We start from the raw sequence: 16,157 nt of genomic DNA, 5'->3' as shown, positions 1-16,157 counted from the left end.
TTCAGTCAGTCAGAAGAAGAGATGGGAGATGACGTTAATACAAAGATACCCGTAGCTGGCAGAAGAATCATTGAATTTCATTCTGGTTTGTTACAACTGGTTTCTGGATGAAGTGCACTAGTTGTACTGTAAACAGACTGAACCAGCACATTCTTAGGCACAGCTTATCATGTATGTTAACATTTATGGCTCTTATCAGTGTGTCAAGTTTGGAGCAATTTATGCTTTCACAAATTGTGCTATTTTAAAGAATAGTGGAATAATAACAAAATTCACATGGAAGATTCAGATATAGATTGTGTCCTCCTTGCAGAGGACTTTATTTAGAGCATTAGTAGCAAAGGAACAGAGCAACTTAAACTTAACTTTCTGCAATTACAGAAAGTGTGAATAAAGAGTGAATAATAACAGAAATGCAGAAATAAATCAAAATATGAGTAGATGGAAGCACTAAATGATGGGGAGTAAAGAAGAACAAAAAAATATAGGACGAGGTGAAAAAAAGATAAAAAGTCAATTTGTGTCTGTAAATGTACTTTATTATTCTTACCTTTCTCTTTCTGTGCTGATAATTTTCCATAGTTTATGCCGAGACCCAGTAAGAACATTTCGTTTTTAAACAGCAGAAATTTGAAGAGACGTTTTTATCCAAAGAAAAGAAAGGACTTTCAGTACACAGTTAATGTTGTTTAAAGTCCCTAAAACCACGGGCTTGCCTTATTCCCAGGAGAATTCAAGCTTTCCCAGTTTCAGTAGCGTGCCTCCAGGAAATCAGAAGGACACATAATTAGCCCACACTCTTCCAGAGTGCACAGTGTAACTTGATGCAGTTAAACCAGAAGACAGTTTTCATCTTTTGACCCTGTGTCAAATGTGTCAGTTGAGTAGCTTACCTGAGAGCTGTAAGACAACATAGGCCATCAGATATTTTCCCATAGAAAGGAACATGCAGTAGGACACATATAAAACAACAGTTTTAAAACTTACTTATTAAACTTTTAAAACTAACTTATTTTCAAAGTAACAGAAAAAGTGGCCATTGTAAGTGGCACAGCTCAGTGCATTGAGAATCTGTTTCTTTTTGCCAGTCTGAAGTTTAAAGAAAAATGTTTGCCCTTGCTTAGAATGTATGAAAAGGACAGAAGTGGCTCTTTCACTTTAGGCCCTAACAAGATATTGAGTCCTCTGGAAGGGTGAATGTCATACTGTCATTCTAATGCACATCCAAATGATAGTTCTGGGAATGGTAAAATCTTTAGTATAGTGTCTATGTCTGGCATCCATTGACAGGCAGAATAGTTGAAAGAGTTCACAGTGAAATGGAATAAGTCCTAGACAGAAATGCCCTGGTAACTGTGTGGAGTGGGGTGGTGGTGGTGATTTATGTGTATCAGGATGTGGTGGCTGCAGGGGGTACCTGTGTAACTGGTAGAAAAGGCACAAGCTGAAAACTCGAGTGACACTGTAAAACTGCCCTCATAGCTTAATTAAATAAAACCAATAATGCGATTTAAACTTCTTTGAGTTAAAATTACTTTAATAAGGGTGTTAATTACTAGAGGATTAACACTGCTTACATGTGATAATAGATCTGGTCAGTCAATAAAGGGTGAGAATAATGTTCGTTTAAGAAGCAAAAGAATCTAGCACAGGATTACTCCCTAGAAAGGGATAACATTTCAAAGTGGCAAGTAAAATCAGGGCAAGATGTTTTCAAATTGCAGGAGGCATTAGAGGCTGAATTTTGCCATCATTACTCAGCAGAAGTTCTACGTGTACTGGGATCTCTTGGAGCTAAAATATGAAAAGTAATTATTGCAAATGACATATAAAATAATTTGTAATTACTCGGTCTTCCGGGGAAATCATAAGAAATAATTTTTTAGATAAAACATTTAAAGAAAATACTGTCCATAGGATTGAGGAGAAAATGCATGATCTAAAGGGAAAAATACCCATCTTCTAAAGAGAATAATTTCTTGAAGATGCATTTCTTAGAAAAAAAATTGTATTAGATTATTGCCTTTAAGTAAAATGGCGTTTTTCCTAATTTATTTGCAAACAACAGCCTGAGGAGAAATCTTTGCAAAAACCCAATTTAAAAATGGAAATTTTGAGGTATCCAGGTTGCAACTTGCTGGGCTTGGAAGCCTTGTTAAACCAAGTTATCTAGACAAGTTAACAAAACAAAACCAGGATTTTATATGGGCTACAGTATTTGTTAAAATGTTTTGAGAGTCATTTGACAGATATTATTAGGGCAGTAAATGTTTTCTTGTAGCTGAAGAGGAAAGTGAAGGTTGTCCATGAAAGAATATGAGAATTTTTTCCTAGTGATTTTGGCTTTCCTTTTAACTTGTCTGTATTTACATTCCTGAGCTACTGACTGCTGAATTCCTTGTCCTGAGGTTCTCAGGTCTAGCATAGCTTTCCCTAAGGGATGTAACTTCATCTGCTATAAAGGGTGGTTATGCAGCCATAGCTTGAGTGAACTACTTTGGAAGAAATAACTATTTGTTTACAGTAAACTTACGATGGCCACATCTGTATTTGTGCCTTATGGATTGCACTGGATTTTTGTTTCTGGACGCCAACAAAATTATGCTGGTTTGTGGCCTGTTATGTCTTGAATTTCAGTGGCTTTTCATGTATCCTAGCTCAGCACCCTGGGTCAGGTGAGATACTTTATTGAGCAGTTGCTGTATTTGTATCTGCTTCCTGAAGAAGCATTTCAGACACCTTGTATATAAAATTCTGTGTTTTAATGGCTGCCTAAGAGAAGAATCTGGCACACTGTGGCTGTAATTTTTTACTTTAGATGTGCAGCTTTTGAGAAATGCACAGCTACTAAAAGAAACTGAACCAAAAGAAAGTTGTTAATTAAAAAATAATTACTCTGTTGTGTTGAACCAAACTATTTCCCCTTACCTGCTGTAGAACCTCAGGTTATCTCAGTGGAAGTGATGTGATTCATAGTACACACTGTAGATCATGGACTTCTGTGGAGATTTAATTGCTGCAGATTCAAGAGGGTTCATAAACCTTATAGACCTCTTGTATATCCCCCTGTTAAGTTGAATCAATCTCTATAGCAATGTAATATCAGCATATTTCATAGATGTAATTTTCTCTGGTGTTTTTTCCAAGTCAGAATATGACAAGAAATGACTGGAAAGTTGGGAGAGGGTAATGCCCCATTCACTGAATCCCTAGTTCCCAGCAGTGCCTGCACTGGTGGTATCCTGGGTCTTTTCTTGAGCTGCAGCTTCACACAAAGAGCTGAAGTCTTCCCTTCCTCTGTAAGCACAAAGCTGATGCCATGGAGCATCAGTTGTCTATGCTCACTTGTCTTCCCATAGGCATCAGTTTGCATTTGCATGCCAGGGCTGTGTATCTAAAGCTCCTTCCTTCAATCCCAGAAGTAACTGGATTGAAGTTAAAACTTGGAGTTGTATACTGGGCAGAGCACTACAGATGATTAGTTCTAGGGAGCAGCAGCCTGACTGTCTAGATTAGATGTGTGTGTATACAAGGACAGTTTCGGAGTAGTTAGAGCCAGCATTTATCAGGTAATGACTTCTTATGGTATGGTGGTATTACACACTTGTAAGACTGCAGGCATCTGGAGTTACTCTTATGGATAGTGCTAAATATTAAATGTGGCAGATAGGTCAAGAGTGTTCAATTCCAGAACACAGTATGCAAGTGGAAGTGAATGTGTTTTGTGGTTGAATTTTATTCTTGTTACACCAAATTAGATTAATTTTCATTAGACTCACCTCTAAACCAGAGAAGGTAGTTAAATTTTTACTTGAGATTTTTAACTTTTTGATGACATTTTTATAGTGAATCATCTCAGATGGATTTTTACAGAAAGGATTGAGGCAAATTCTACAGTTTTAATCCCCAAGAAGCTTACTTTAGGATAGTGTGCCTTATCATATGTTATTTATGAATTATTTCATAGACAAGTGAATGGTTTAAAGCAAACCTGTTGTGAGCCTAGTGCAATTAAAAAAGAAGTGCCTATAGAAAATTAAAGATCAAATAAACTAAACTACAGAATTTCTTTTTAGTAGATGTCAATATATAAGTACTACTGGCAAACCTGTGTTTACAAAAACAACCAGAAGCCAAGTGAAATTGCCAGCTGAGTTTTAAGTGCTTCATAGTTTGAACAATTGAAATTGTGTTTTCAAAGCCTCATCCTGGTGAGAGGCAGATGGCCTGTTTGGGGGGCTGCACTTGTCACCCCTGTGTGCTGTTTGAGCGTGTACACCTCTGCGTCAGGAGCAAAAAACCAGAAAAAATGGTGAATGACCTGACCATTGCGTAATACATAATTTTTAATCCACACAGTTTTTGCCATTGACATAGTTTATGCTTTGTCTGAAGGGACTTTGTGTACGGACTAACACGCTTGACAGGAGCAATTTGGCCGAAGCCCGTGCCCTCTGGAGCCTGACTGTCTGCCAGGCTCCTGCTTTTCAAACTCTTCTCTGCTTCTAGACTCAAAAGATGCTTCTTTTGCTACTAGTCCAGCTTATTCTTTAATGATGAAGAACAACACACTTCATAATAAACATTTTCACTGTAATTAAACAAATCTTCTTTGAAGAGGTATTACTTGTTGCTGTACTGGGTGTTTCATAGGGCCTGGCTATTTATATTTGTCTCAGAAACTACTTTTCTATGTCTTCTGATGTTACATCTTGGGCTGCTTGAAGTTTTAATGGGATTTGTAAAAATTATACGTTGTGAGTGTTCTTCTGGTTATGGTAACAGCAACAAGCTTGTTCACGTGGCTTCAACAGCAAGTATTTTATTTTATAGGCAGACCTAAGTTCATTTGAAGTGCCAAAGAATAAAAAAAAGAAAAAATCATGAATGTAACAAGACCAGGCATTTTTCAAAGTATACCGCAAGGTCCAGATTTTGGGAAAGAATCTGTCCTTTGCAAGGATTTTTCCTTATAAAAGATATATGAACACAAATAACTTCTGTTTTCTCTTAGCATAGCAACAAATCCCAGTGGTTCAGTTGTCATAACATTATACATTGTACATTTATGAATGTGTTGAAGATTGTATCCCAACATTCAAGATAGTGACAGATACAATTTCACTTATAAATTTGAAACAGATGGTAGCATTTAAATACAAAATTATTTCATTCTTGTGAACATTTCAATGTCCCACATTTAGACACAATTTCTAAATGTATTGTGCTTAAAAGAAAAAGGCAGGTTTTAATGCAGTGGCTTAAAACTGAAAGACACTGCCTTTCTAACACAGGCTGTCCTTCCTTTGAAAATCCAGGGCTTAGTTTTCAAAGCATTATCTAGGAATTTAGCCTGCGACCCCCATTGACACTAATGGGAATTGCATAGCTAAGTCCCCATAACATCACTTTGAAAATCCATTTGTTGTACCAATTCAGAAAACTAGCATAAACTACAGGGAGACATTCACAGATCAAGAGAGCAATGTACGCTTTGAAATACAAGACCAATGTGCGTTATTCCAGTTATGTGATCAATAGAGGGGATTTTGAAATTCACCACATTCACAAAATAAGTCACCAGGTCTAAATAGAACAAAATATTTTGGCAAGTGACAGGCAGACTTGCTAACCAGGCTAACAAGATGTTTATCAGCAGTAATGAACACCTACTGATTAAGTGATAATTGTGTTTGGTTGGTATGGTGTTATTCTACAGTTAGCAAACTCTCTTTTTTTCTTTCAAGATGGAGTTAGGTATCTACATTTTAAGTAGTTCTGTTGTTCCTTTGCAACCAAGAAATGTTCAGAGTAAACAAGACTTGTCTTTGTCCAGTTTTGATTCTGATCCTGGTCCTTTATGTTTTGTTTTCCAATTTAGTAAGTGTTCTCATGGAGTGCATGCTTTAATTAACAGGAGCATAACTTGGTGAATAATGATGGTATTATCTTCATGGTCATGCAGATGGTTTTTGTTGGAAATAAATGTATACCTGTGTAACATATGTTCATGTATACTTGTGCACAAAACCTAAGCAAAGATTAAAACAGTGTTGTTGTTGTTGTGTAGCTGTCTTACTGCAGTGCCTATGAGTCCCAGTCATGGACCATGGCCCCATTATGCTGGGCAGAATATAAATAAGTGTTTTAACAAAAGAAAGACAGTGCTGCCTCAGAGTTCCCAAAGCAATGAGATTATAGCTCCACTGAAAGGTTAACGTTATGTCAGAGATTATGAAATAGCAACAATTCTGGTTGACAGGCTTCCTTTTGGGTCCTGAAATCCATTTGTCCTTCTTAAAACAAGGCAGGGTGGGTTGGTACAGTGTGAGCTCCTTGGAGTAGGAAGTGTTAAGGACTGGAACATTTGTGAGTGGCTTTTGTGTGTTTACTGTGTTTAAAATGAAAAAGTCACCTTCATGTTTGGTGCTTTGCTTGCTCCAAAGACCAGTAAAAGTAGAAATAATTGAAATATTAATGTGTTTGCTCTGTCTTTATTTTAGGGACTGAAATGATACATAGCTAGCAATAGTCTATTTTTTTTTTTTCCTAGGCCAAAAGCCATGCATCCTCTAGGAAAAAATTGTAATGTTACTTCTGTATTCTTTCCTAAGAAAAGATTGGGTGTAGCTTGCAGTTGTATATGCTTGGCACTATTCATTTCCCAGAAGAGTTCACCGTATTCTAGGCTTTGGGTTTTTTTAATTAAAGAGGTCAAAATCCATTATATCAAAATTTCAAAGAATTTGCCAATTAGCTGTAGTCTGTGATGCCCAGCAGGTGGCTTTTATACTATTAAAGGGAGATTGTTTCCATCTCTGATCAAAGCGAAAGCAAAACAAAAGAAAATATAGAATATTTTGCTGTACACAGTGCAAACCACATGCTGTGTAAATTATGTGAAAACTGTACATGAGAGACTGTTCAGTCATCCCACTTCAAGAAAAGGTTCTGTATATTTTCACACTGGTCCTCACGAGGATTTCAATGGTAATGTCTTAGTCTGTTTAGATTACTGATTAGCTGAGAAGGTTAGACAGCTTGCTATTTCCTAAAATGAAGACTTTAGCATTTTTCTTATTTAAAAGTAAAAGTAAAAATGCACAATTGAGTAGATAATGAATTTACTAAAAGTGAAATTAGAAAAAGCTAAGCGTGCCGGAATGTTGAAGATGCAAAAAATTTCCAATTTGCACTTTTCAATGAATCTAAACTTCCCCGATTTTTGCCTACTTAAAAGAATGTTTGTGACCTTTTGACCCTTTTGTTATCCCTTACTCAGAAAGGCTTTTATTCTGTAAGACTTAGGTATAAAAAAATAAAAAGAGCATTAATGGCGTAACAGTCCTTTCTGATCACCCTGTGTAAGATGTTTATGCAAAGTGTCAATAGAAGCAATTGGCCTAACAGTGTGACAACCTGCTTTGCTTGGAAATGGGCTAATCTCCTGTTTGGGTTATCCAGAGGTCAGGTAAGGATTTCTTTTTTCGCACTCCCCGTAGCGCACGGGTACATAACCTGCAAACACTACAGGGCAGATATCAGAAGCAATTGAGCCCAAGGATGCCACAAAGCATTTTTAGTTAATCCTGACCTGTTTGCTTTTCCTGATTTTTTTTTCCTCTGCCTTCTTCTAGTTTTTCTGTTCTTGGTCCCATCCCAGAGAGTCCGTTTGAGTGTATAACACATAACGATGACAGCAGGGACTCCACCAATTTCATTATCTGCTACTTCACTGTGTTGTTTGCTTCTTCTTCTTCTTTTTTCTTTTTTTTTTTTTTTTTTCCTTCTCAAACAGGCATCATCCCACTCTTTTTTGAAGTTCACGTGGAAACCTACTTTAAATCTCAGTTTTTGAGGGCTGCCCCCTTTGCCCTGTCACAGCAGGCTGGAACTCAATAAGAGCTCAGGCAAGCGTAGCGGGCCGGGCAATGGGCCTTGGCGGGCTGCACGCTGTGAACTCCTGCCTCACTGAATCAGCTTCTGTGTGTTTTTATAACTGCCTTTTTTTTCCCTGTTAATTATGCCCCAAGGCTGTGGAAAGACAGCATTTATCTGTTTCAACAGACTAAGCAGCAAGTGTTCTGACATGTTTATCAGGCAAATTGTACCTGACAAAAGGTAATTACACATGCAATCAAGTCCAGAAGTAACTGGGTGATTAGGGGTTAATAAACTGTTTAGCATAAGAAACATTCAGCTTGTGAGCAAGGAGAGTGGGCCAGAACTGGCATAACTGACAGTGATATATTTATAGAATTATGGGTGGATGGAGTATTTGGCTCCAATGAGTATTTTTACTCATTTGATGGAGTATTTGACTTTACTGAAAGGTAAGTAGGAAATTAAGCGTACAACTCAGTTTATCTCCAGCCCCTGAATCACTGGTGCCATTTGTACAGCCAAAGCTATTTGCTGATGCTCATGCTGCTTCAGAAGAGATTGCAATTTGCACCATTCCAACTTGCATTAAGATACCTTTATAATGTATAATTAGGATTTTTGTAGTATAACCAGCACAGGGTCTAATGGACACTGCCCCCATTTCCATCTGCAAAGCTCACGTCTCCTTCTGTCTGTTGCTGTGCTCACTCTGTGCATAGCTATTTCCCAAAGTTGCATTCTCTTCCAAGATTATTCCTGACAGTTGCCCAAAAGTAAAAAGGAAAGGGCATCTGTATGATATCTGAGGATGTGACAAGAGGCTCAGATGTCATTGAAAGGGCCGGATGGTCGATTTCAGCAGTTCCCAGTGCACAAAATTCTCACGTAATTACAAGATGGCCTAAATACAGGACTATGGCTGAGCTGCTCAGAACTTTAGGTAATACAATACAAAGCTTTAGTGAGCAATGATGAAGAGTAATTTCTATTCAAACACGGCCATATCACCTAGATACTGGGAAAATGCTAGAGTACTAACTTTGAAGAATAGGTGCAAGTACTGTTTTTGAAATCAGAATTCTGTCCGTAAAAGTTTCAGATCTTTTCCTCTCATAGCATCAATATGATAATGTTTTGTCTTAACTGATCCTATTAGCTAACAAGGTCTTACAGTAGGAGTTCTTTTAACCAAAACATAGTTTGGTATCTTTTAAAATAAGTCTTCCAATTAAAAATAGCAGTGTTACCTATATAATGTCAGAAATTACTATAAACTTTTACACAAGTACACATAAACACCTTTTCTTTTCCAAGTGATGTTTATTTCTACAAAGAGACCTAATGTTAGACATAAAAGGCATCTAGAAAATACCTACACATGAAGGGAAAATTACGAAATCAAAGCACTGTAGAGCATAATTCAAAATAAAAGTGCAGTACAGCAACCAGAGGCTTAAGTTACCTATAATGTTAGAAGTATATATGTGACTAATAATGTAATGGTTTGGGAAAGCAACACTGTTGCATGTACAGTAGAAGAAAAGTGCTGCTCTCTGATCGTCAGCCCTGATGGTTCCAAGATGTTGGATGAAGGTTCCTCTTATATCACATCTTTAGAACAAGCAAAATCCTCTAAATCAGGTGGAACTGTGGACTGTATCTTGTAAATGTAAGTAAGTGTACAATATATAGGGTGTTCTGTATGGTGTAGAGGAAAGGCTAAAGCTTGTTGTGGTTTTTTTTCTTGTTTTTTTTTTTTTTTTTTCTTTTTTTTCCCCCACAATGACTCAGATACACTTAGATCTCTGCAAATTGTTCCTAGTCAGAAGGGAATAATTGCTCCTTGCTCCTAGGGAAGCATATTCTGCTTTGTTATAAAATACTTAGTATAGTATTGGCTGTCTGAGCTTATTCTTATTTTTCATGGTTATTATGGGATGAGGAGCACAGCAGTGCCATTGTTCTTGGGTAGCAGCGTACATATATTTAGTTTATTCGGTGCTTCACAATATTTTGGCAGCATGATAAGCTGATTCTGACCAAACACCCTTGGATGGCTCCTTACTTGGGGCTGAGACTGCCTTTCTGTCTGAGGTTTTTTCCCCATGTGTTAACAAGGAAAGATGGATGTGCAAAATAAACATTTTTCCTATTTCAAGGCAAGTTGTGCACAGTCTAACCTTAAAGGAGTTGCTGCCAGTAGCACCAGTATGATGTGATAAACTCTGTGGCCTTTGACTGATTTTTGAGGCTGGGAAATGCTTATTGCCAGGACCTACTATTTGCCCATATTTGACCATGTATGCCAGTGTGGGGCATTTCTTGTTATACAATACATCTCATTTTCAGTGATTGTCTCAGTAATAGTGAAAGCTTTAATAGATAAAATAGTAGTAGGGTAATGTTGCTTTAACTTGGCCTTGATTTGATCCTAGATGCTACAGTAAAAACTACTGTCACAGAACCAGAAAACTGTCCTGTGCTTAATGTGCTTCATATGTCTGTGGGCAAGACAGTCCCACTTTTTCTATATCAGGGAGAGAAATTAAAATGATTAATTTAAATAGGGCACATATTGGTGTAGCAAAAGATGGTGTAAATCAGAAAGGAACAGAGCAGCAGAAATTAAAACAGATTGGTGAGTTAACACCTCTGCGTTGTTGCTGGAGTGAAGGTGAATTTGGTGTTGTGTTGTGCTCAAGTGAAACTTTGCATGAATGGATTGAAGTTATTTCCCACCATCCCTGTGGTGGTCTTGCAGCCAGTGTGTCATTTCTGCTAGACTGTCCTCTCTGCCACTGTCTGCTCACCAACCTGCTCCCCTCAGAGAGTGCCTGCATTGGGCTGTGCATCCACTGAGCCTGGGTGCCAGGGCAGATGCAGGTGATAGGAATGGCCAGGACACAGATCCCAAGAGTTGTACACCAGGCTGCTCTTCCCCACCCCACAGCATGCGGTATTTGCTGTCCAAGCCCACTGCATACAGCAGTATGCCACGGTGCAGAACTGCAGCTGTCAGTGGGACAAAATGCACAGTGCATAATCATGCACAGCAGCAGTCTGGTCTCCAGCAGTGTCTGCAGCTCCCTGCCACATTTAATCCAGATCCAGGACATGATTGTCACATTGCAGCCCCTGAACAGATGCACAAAAGGAGGGAAGGGGGCTGTGACTGAGTGGCATGTGTCATTTGATTGCATATCTGGGCCTTTGAGCTACCTGCCACGTGTCATGACAGCTGGTTGAACTTAAGAGATTTATTAGCATGAGGTTGGTTGCATGCAGCTCTTTGACCATGCATGGAGCAGGGAAGAAGCTCTGGGTACATCACCCTAGTCAATAGTGTCTCTTTAGGTGTTCATTCTTTAGGGCCAAGACTGTCTTGGAGTGCACAGAATATACTTCATGTTCTGTGTGACGTTTTTTTACCTCGTGTTGAAAAGCTGTAAGCTTCATGGTCTGTTTAGAGCCCTGCTTGCTTACCTGTGTTTGGCAAGGTGACAAATGAGGTGTAATCTTCCAGTCATCACTATCACTGAGATTTCCCAGAGCCATGGCACAATTAGTTGAGTCAACCATTGAAAGCATTGTATGAAACTCACTCATGCAGTATTGTCAGGGAAGTTTCTTTGAACTTCTCAGCACTGTAATTGTGTCAGTCATCAGTGGCTTTGGGCTGCACATTGCTAGCAGAATACCTTAGGTACTTTTCACCCATATGAGTCTTCAGGGTTGTTTAAGATTTACCCAGAATCCTTGATTTCAATGGTACAATAGGGATAAGAGATGGAAATCTTTCACTTCTTACTCACTGAATACAACTGCAGGAACATTGGTCTATCCTTAAGGACCACGTCCCATCCGAAGTCCATGACAAGTAGCACTGTAAGTAGCAGTAAGTTATTAATCACCAGATTATATAGTTTGGGTTCCTGTCAGCTTTATTCTCACATCTTGTCTTGTGCATCTGCCTGTCCCATCTTTCCACTCTTTTGGTTGTGCTTTAAAATACCTCTGTGAGGACTGTGCATCCAAACTGTGTAACACAGGTAATAACAAGTATGAGTAACGTGCAATAGCAACTGGGGCTGTTTCACAACTGAGTTATAAAGCCTTCCCAAGTCTGTTTGCATGGTGACTGAAGGCGTGTTCTTGGCAACTCAGTAAAATTGGTGGTGTCCATCTTGAGAAAGGGCTTTGTGGGAAAGAACTGTTTGAATTTGACCTTGGTGCTTATAATGGATATCTAGTCAGCAGAGAGTGAAATTGCCTCCTTGGGTTTTAGATCCTTTCACCCCTATGGAGTAGTTAAATGTAAAATGTTAGTAGGTGTGTGAGAGGTCCATTATAATGCCAGGAAATGTTCCTACCTAGTCCTAAAAGATTACACTACAAATAAGGAAGTATTAACTAATTAGAAAATTATGTGTTTAAATTAGACACTATATTTGAAAGTAACACAAGAAAGTGGTTTGGAAGTGGAAAAATTTGCAAAAGAGAGGCATTGAAATTTGAATCTGGGAAGACGGGATGTATACTTTTATTTTGTAAATGAATTGGTGTTATGATTTTGGGCTTGAGCATTACTGGACTCCTCTGACAGTTTATCAGGCTGAGAAGTTTGAGTAAGGCAAGGTGTAAGGTATTTGGGGGTGCAGCCCTCCTCTTAGTGTAGCCTGAGAAGTCAGAGGAGCAGGCACCTGCTGCACCTCTGCCTGTGGGAGCAGGGGCTGTCACTGTTGTGTCACAGTCTAACAGCTCTGGTCATGCATAGCAGAAGCAAATGTTTGAAGTTAACAGTTCTTCCCTGAAATAGCAAAATGATGTGACTTGCAGTAGTATGTTGCATTTTTTCACGTGGTTTTGTTGCACAAAATCCTGTTCCAGCCCACCTTTCCAGCATTACTGATTCATCAGGTCTCCTGGCAAGCAGGGCTCTAGGTTACACTGAGGACCTAGCTCAGCAGAGCAGCCTCGGGCACTGCACACTGGGGCAAAGTGTTGTTAATGGTTCCCAAGGCTTTTTTTAACAGTAGGTTTGGCTAACACGGGACAGCCTGAGAACAAGCCCTTGTTAGCCCTCAGCAGCAGGACAAGGCCAGGCACCAGACGCAGGGGGAAGCTGGGGCGCCCCGCCATTGACGTCAATGGCAGTGGGGCCCACTGGCCCGCAGGTAGCCGTGGGAAAGGCATCCCCGAGCCGGGCTGCCTGTGCCCTGGCCCCTGGCAGCCTGGGCAGGGTGCCCAGCGGTGCCTGGCCTGCACCCCGTGATGGTGGAGAGGGAATTAGGCTTTGAGGGCCGTGAGGGTGCTGCCTGCTGGAGGTTCAGCATCGTGTCTGATTGTAAAAGCAGGCTGGTTTATTGTTGAACAGCAGCTCTCAGATCATGAGTCCAAGACCTGATTTGAAACTGCGGCCAAGCGTAGTACTGTGGTTGGAGACTTTTTGTTCCTCCACTGAAGTGTTTGGGTTTGTTTGGGCCAGAAGTGTGCCCAAGGCCTGGCTCTGAATTTCAGGGATCAGTCATAAGGGAGACTGCAGCCAGGAGGTGTTTAATTCCCTTTAATTCGACTACCTGAGCCTCGTTTAAATTAGTGTGAGAAGCAGCAGACACTAGCATCCCTATCTTGCTCCCCACGGTAAAGCAAGTTCCTAAGTCTTAAAGCGTGAAGCCATCAGCATCCCCTCCTGGGGCCAAACCTGCACAGCCGCCTCCCTGCACATTGAGGGAGGTGAGAGACGTTAAAGAAAGAAATGGGCAGGTGAAGGGGGAGGTGGTGGCTGGGCTCGGCGTGGGGCTGTGCCCGGCCTCTCTCCGCAGAGCCTCCCCGCACTCCCTCACCGGCCTCTCCCCCCGCAGCTCCTGGACCTCTTCATGGTGTGGGACTGGTCCACCTACCTGGCTGACTACGGGCAGGCCACCTCCAAGTACCTGCGGGTCAACCCCAGCACGGCCCTCACGCTCCTGGAGAAGTAAGTGCGGGGGCCGGAGCTGCCGGCGCGGGGATGCGAAGCGGCGCCGGAGCCGGAGCCGCCCTGCCGGGAGCTGCGGGGCCGGGCCGCGGGAGCAGCCAGCGGCTGCCCGAATTGCCGCTCTGGGGAAGGGAGACGCTGAGCTTTGGCCGTGGTGAAGCCGCTGCGAGCGTTTCGGCCGGCCTGGCGGGCGGGCAGGGTGAACAGGGCACGTTACCGGCAGCCCGGTACCAACCTGCTTGTAAAAACCGCATCAAACAAAGCACGTTGTGGTTTAAATGCGCTTTCTAACAGTGTTTTCTCTCCTCTCCTGCCTGCGATGAAAATGTCTTTTGCAGAGTTCACAGAGGGTATGTATCGCCTGTTGTTACAAAATATTGCTTCTGTAACTTACTTAATTTCCCGAATTTCGTTTTTATATCCGTTGGTACGGGAAATCAGCAATATAGATGCCCATTATTGACAGTGAACAAAATTCTCCCATTTGCTGAATCTGAATTTACCATGGAAGCAGATGATACTAATGGGTTTTCTGACTTGCTTCTCTCCTAAGGCAATTGGTAGGATCAGGGTCCTGCTGAAGGGTATTTGCTTAATACTTACAGGTTATTTGTGAAGTTGTATTTGTTGAAACAAACACATTCTGCACTTCTGCATTGCAGAAGTTTAATTTAAGAACAAATAGGTTTTGTAATCTTTCAGTTCTTATTAGCAGAAAGATGAAAAGAACAACAGTAGTAAACTGATCTAAATAGCCGGATTTTTCCTTTTCAATTTACGTTTCTGATGTGTTTGTCATTTGCTTTTTTATTTCTCTAGAATGAAAGACTCCAGCAAAAAGAACAACATTTTTGCTCAGTTCAGGAAGAATGACCGTGACAAGCAGAAGCTAATAGAGACTGTAGTAAAGCAACTTAGGAGTTTAGTGAATGGAATGTCCCAGCACACATAGGCCTCTTAAATCAACAGTATCTCATCACACCAAGAGGTGTTTCTTATCCACTATTTCTACTAAGCAAATGGTGATACCAGTTAGGACTTTCGTTTGACTGAGAAAAGGAAAAATGCGGTAGTAGATTGCACATGTAGTCTTCAACAAACAATTCTTTGTACGTATTTTTAATGGGTCGAATACTATTTTGTATATTGTAAGCAAATGGTGAAAAATTAGGTTGTACAATAAAAACCAGCGCAATTGTATTGTACATGGAACTGCTGAACTGTAAATATGTTATTTAAATATCTGCAGATAAGGTGTCCAAAATTTTGCTCCGAGTAGAAATTATTTGAGAAATGATCCCTTAGTTGCCGTTTTCTGGTTGAATCCTAATTTAAAGTTTTTAAGCTAGAGATACTTGTGTTTCAGATGCCGCTTATTGTTTACTTGCATTAAATGTATATTAGCCCTAAAGTGATTGGACATAATTTTGTATACCAGGTTTTGTAGTCTGGAGGTATGAAAAGGTCTTCTGATTTTTAGTACCTTTGAAAACTACCTGAGAGCTAGACTTGATATCTATTTAGCATTAGGACTTAAAGGCTTTGTTCTCCAAAAGGGTTTAATCTTGAGATTGTGAATGTAAATAACCATTTGATTTCTTTATAATGTGACATGTTGTTTCGTTTTGGTTTTGTTCCTCAGGGTTACTATTTCTAACTGTACTTTTGTAAGATCTCGGGTTCTTTATCCCAGGTTGCAGTAAGGAATAGGTTTGCCGCTGTTGTTTTCGTGCCGCATCTGTTTGTTAGTTTGTGCTTTCTCCTGCCAGCCCCATCCCAGCGATTGGCATTTTGTCCCACTACCGGCCTCTTTGCACTGTCCCCACCTGGCTGTTTTAGACACTTAAGAGAATGTCTAACAAATACAAACCAAATGGAACGTGTAAAAATAATGTACATTTTCGCTGTATTTTTAAGTTATTGACGGTCTAAATACAGTAATATAAACCTCACCCGTATTCCTGTTTAATTTCACACACGGGAACACACCTCGGAGCCGGTTTCGCGGGACCTGTCCAGGTCCCGACTCACTGGTGATTTTCCCCGGGGGAAAGCGGCCGGGGACCCGCGCGGCCCCGACGGCGGGGTGCGGGACGGGAGCACTGCAGGACCGCCCCGACTGCCGCTGCAGGCCGGGAAGCCGGGGGCGGTGGGGCCTGCGGAGCAGGGCAGGGGCGCTCCTTGGTCCGGGGAGCCCGGGATGGGACTCGCTGCCTGGGCAGGCTGGCCCGAGGGAGCGCCGGGAGCTGCCGGCGGGGCGGAGAGGGTACCCTGCTGCCAGGAGCGGCCGTCCCGCCTC

The 16,157-nt window shown here is 40.9% G+C and overlaps 1 protein-coding gene across 3 annotated transcripts in view; it reads left to right on the top strand.

Moving 5' to 3' along the window:
* Positions 1–15,810, top strand: part of EXOC6 (exocyst complex component 6) — an 83,941-nt gene extending 68,131 nt beyond the window's left edge. For 2 of the 3 annotated variants that reach the window (XM_030240897.2, XM_030240896.2), the window contains 3 exons: positions 13,746–13,858; positions 14,197–14,208; positions 14,678–15,810. In XM_030240897.2, coding sequence (XP_030096757.1) covers positions 13,746–13,858; positions 14,197–14,208; positions 14,678–14,810 — 258 coding nt within the window. In that variant the 3' untranslated portion in view covers positions 14,811–15,810. The remainder of the gene's footprint in view (positions 1–13,745; positions 13,859–14,196; positions 14,209–14,677) is intronic. The other variant, XM_050976013.1, reaches the window with a different exon arrangement.
* The last annotated feature ends 347 nt before the right edge of the window (positions 15,811–16,157 follow it).

Source organism: Serinus canaria, chromosome 6 (assembly GCF_022539315.1).
Source record: "Serinus canaria isolate serCan28SL12 chromosome 6, serCan2020, whole genome shotgun sequence".
In the NCBI taxonomy this organism is placed as follows: Eukaryota; Metazoa; Chordata; class Aves; order Passeriformes; family Fringillidae; genus Serinus; species Serinus canaria.
This window is presented reverse-complemented; position numbering and strand designations above follow the sequence as displayed.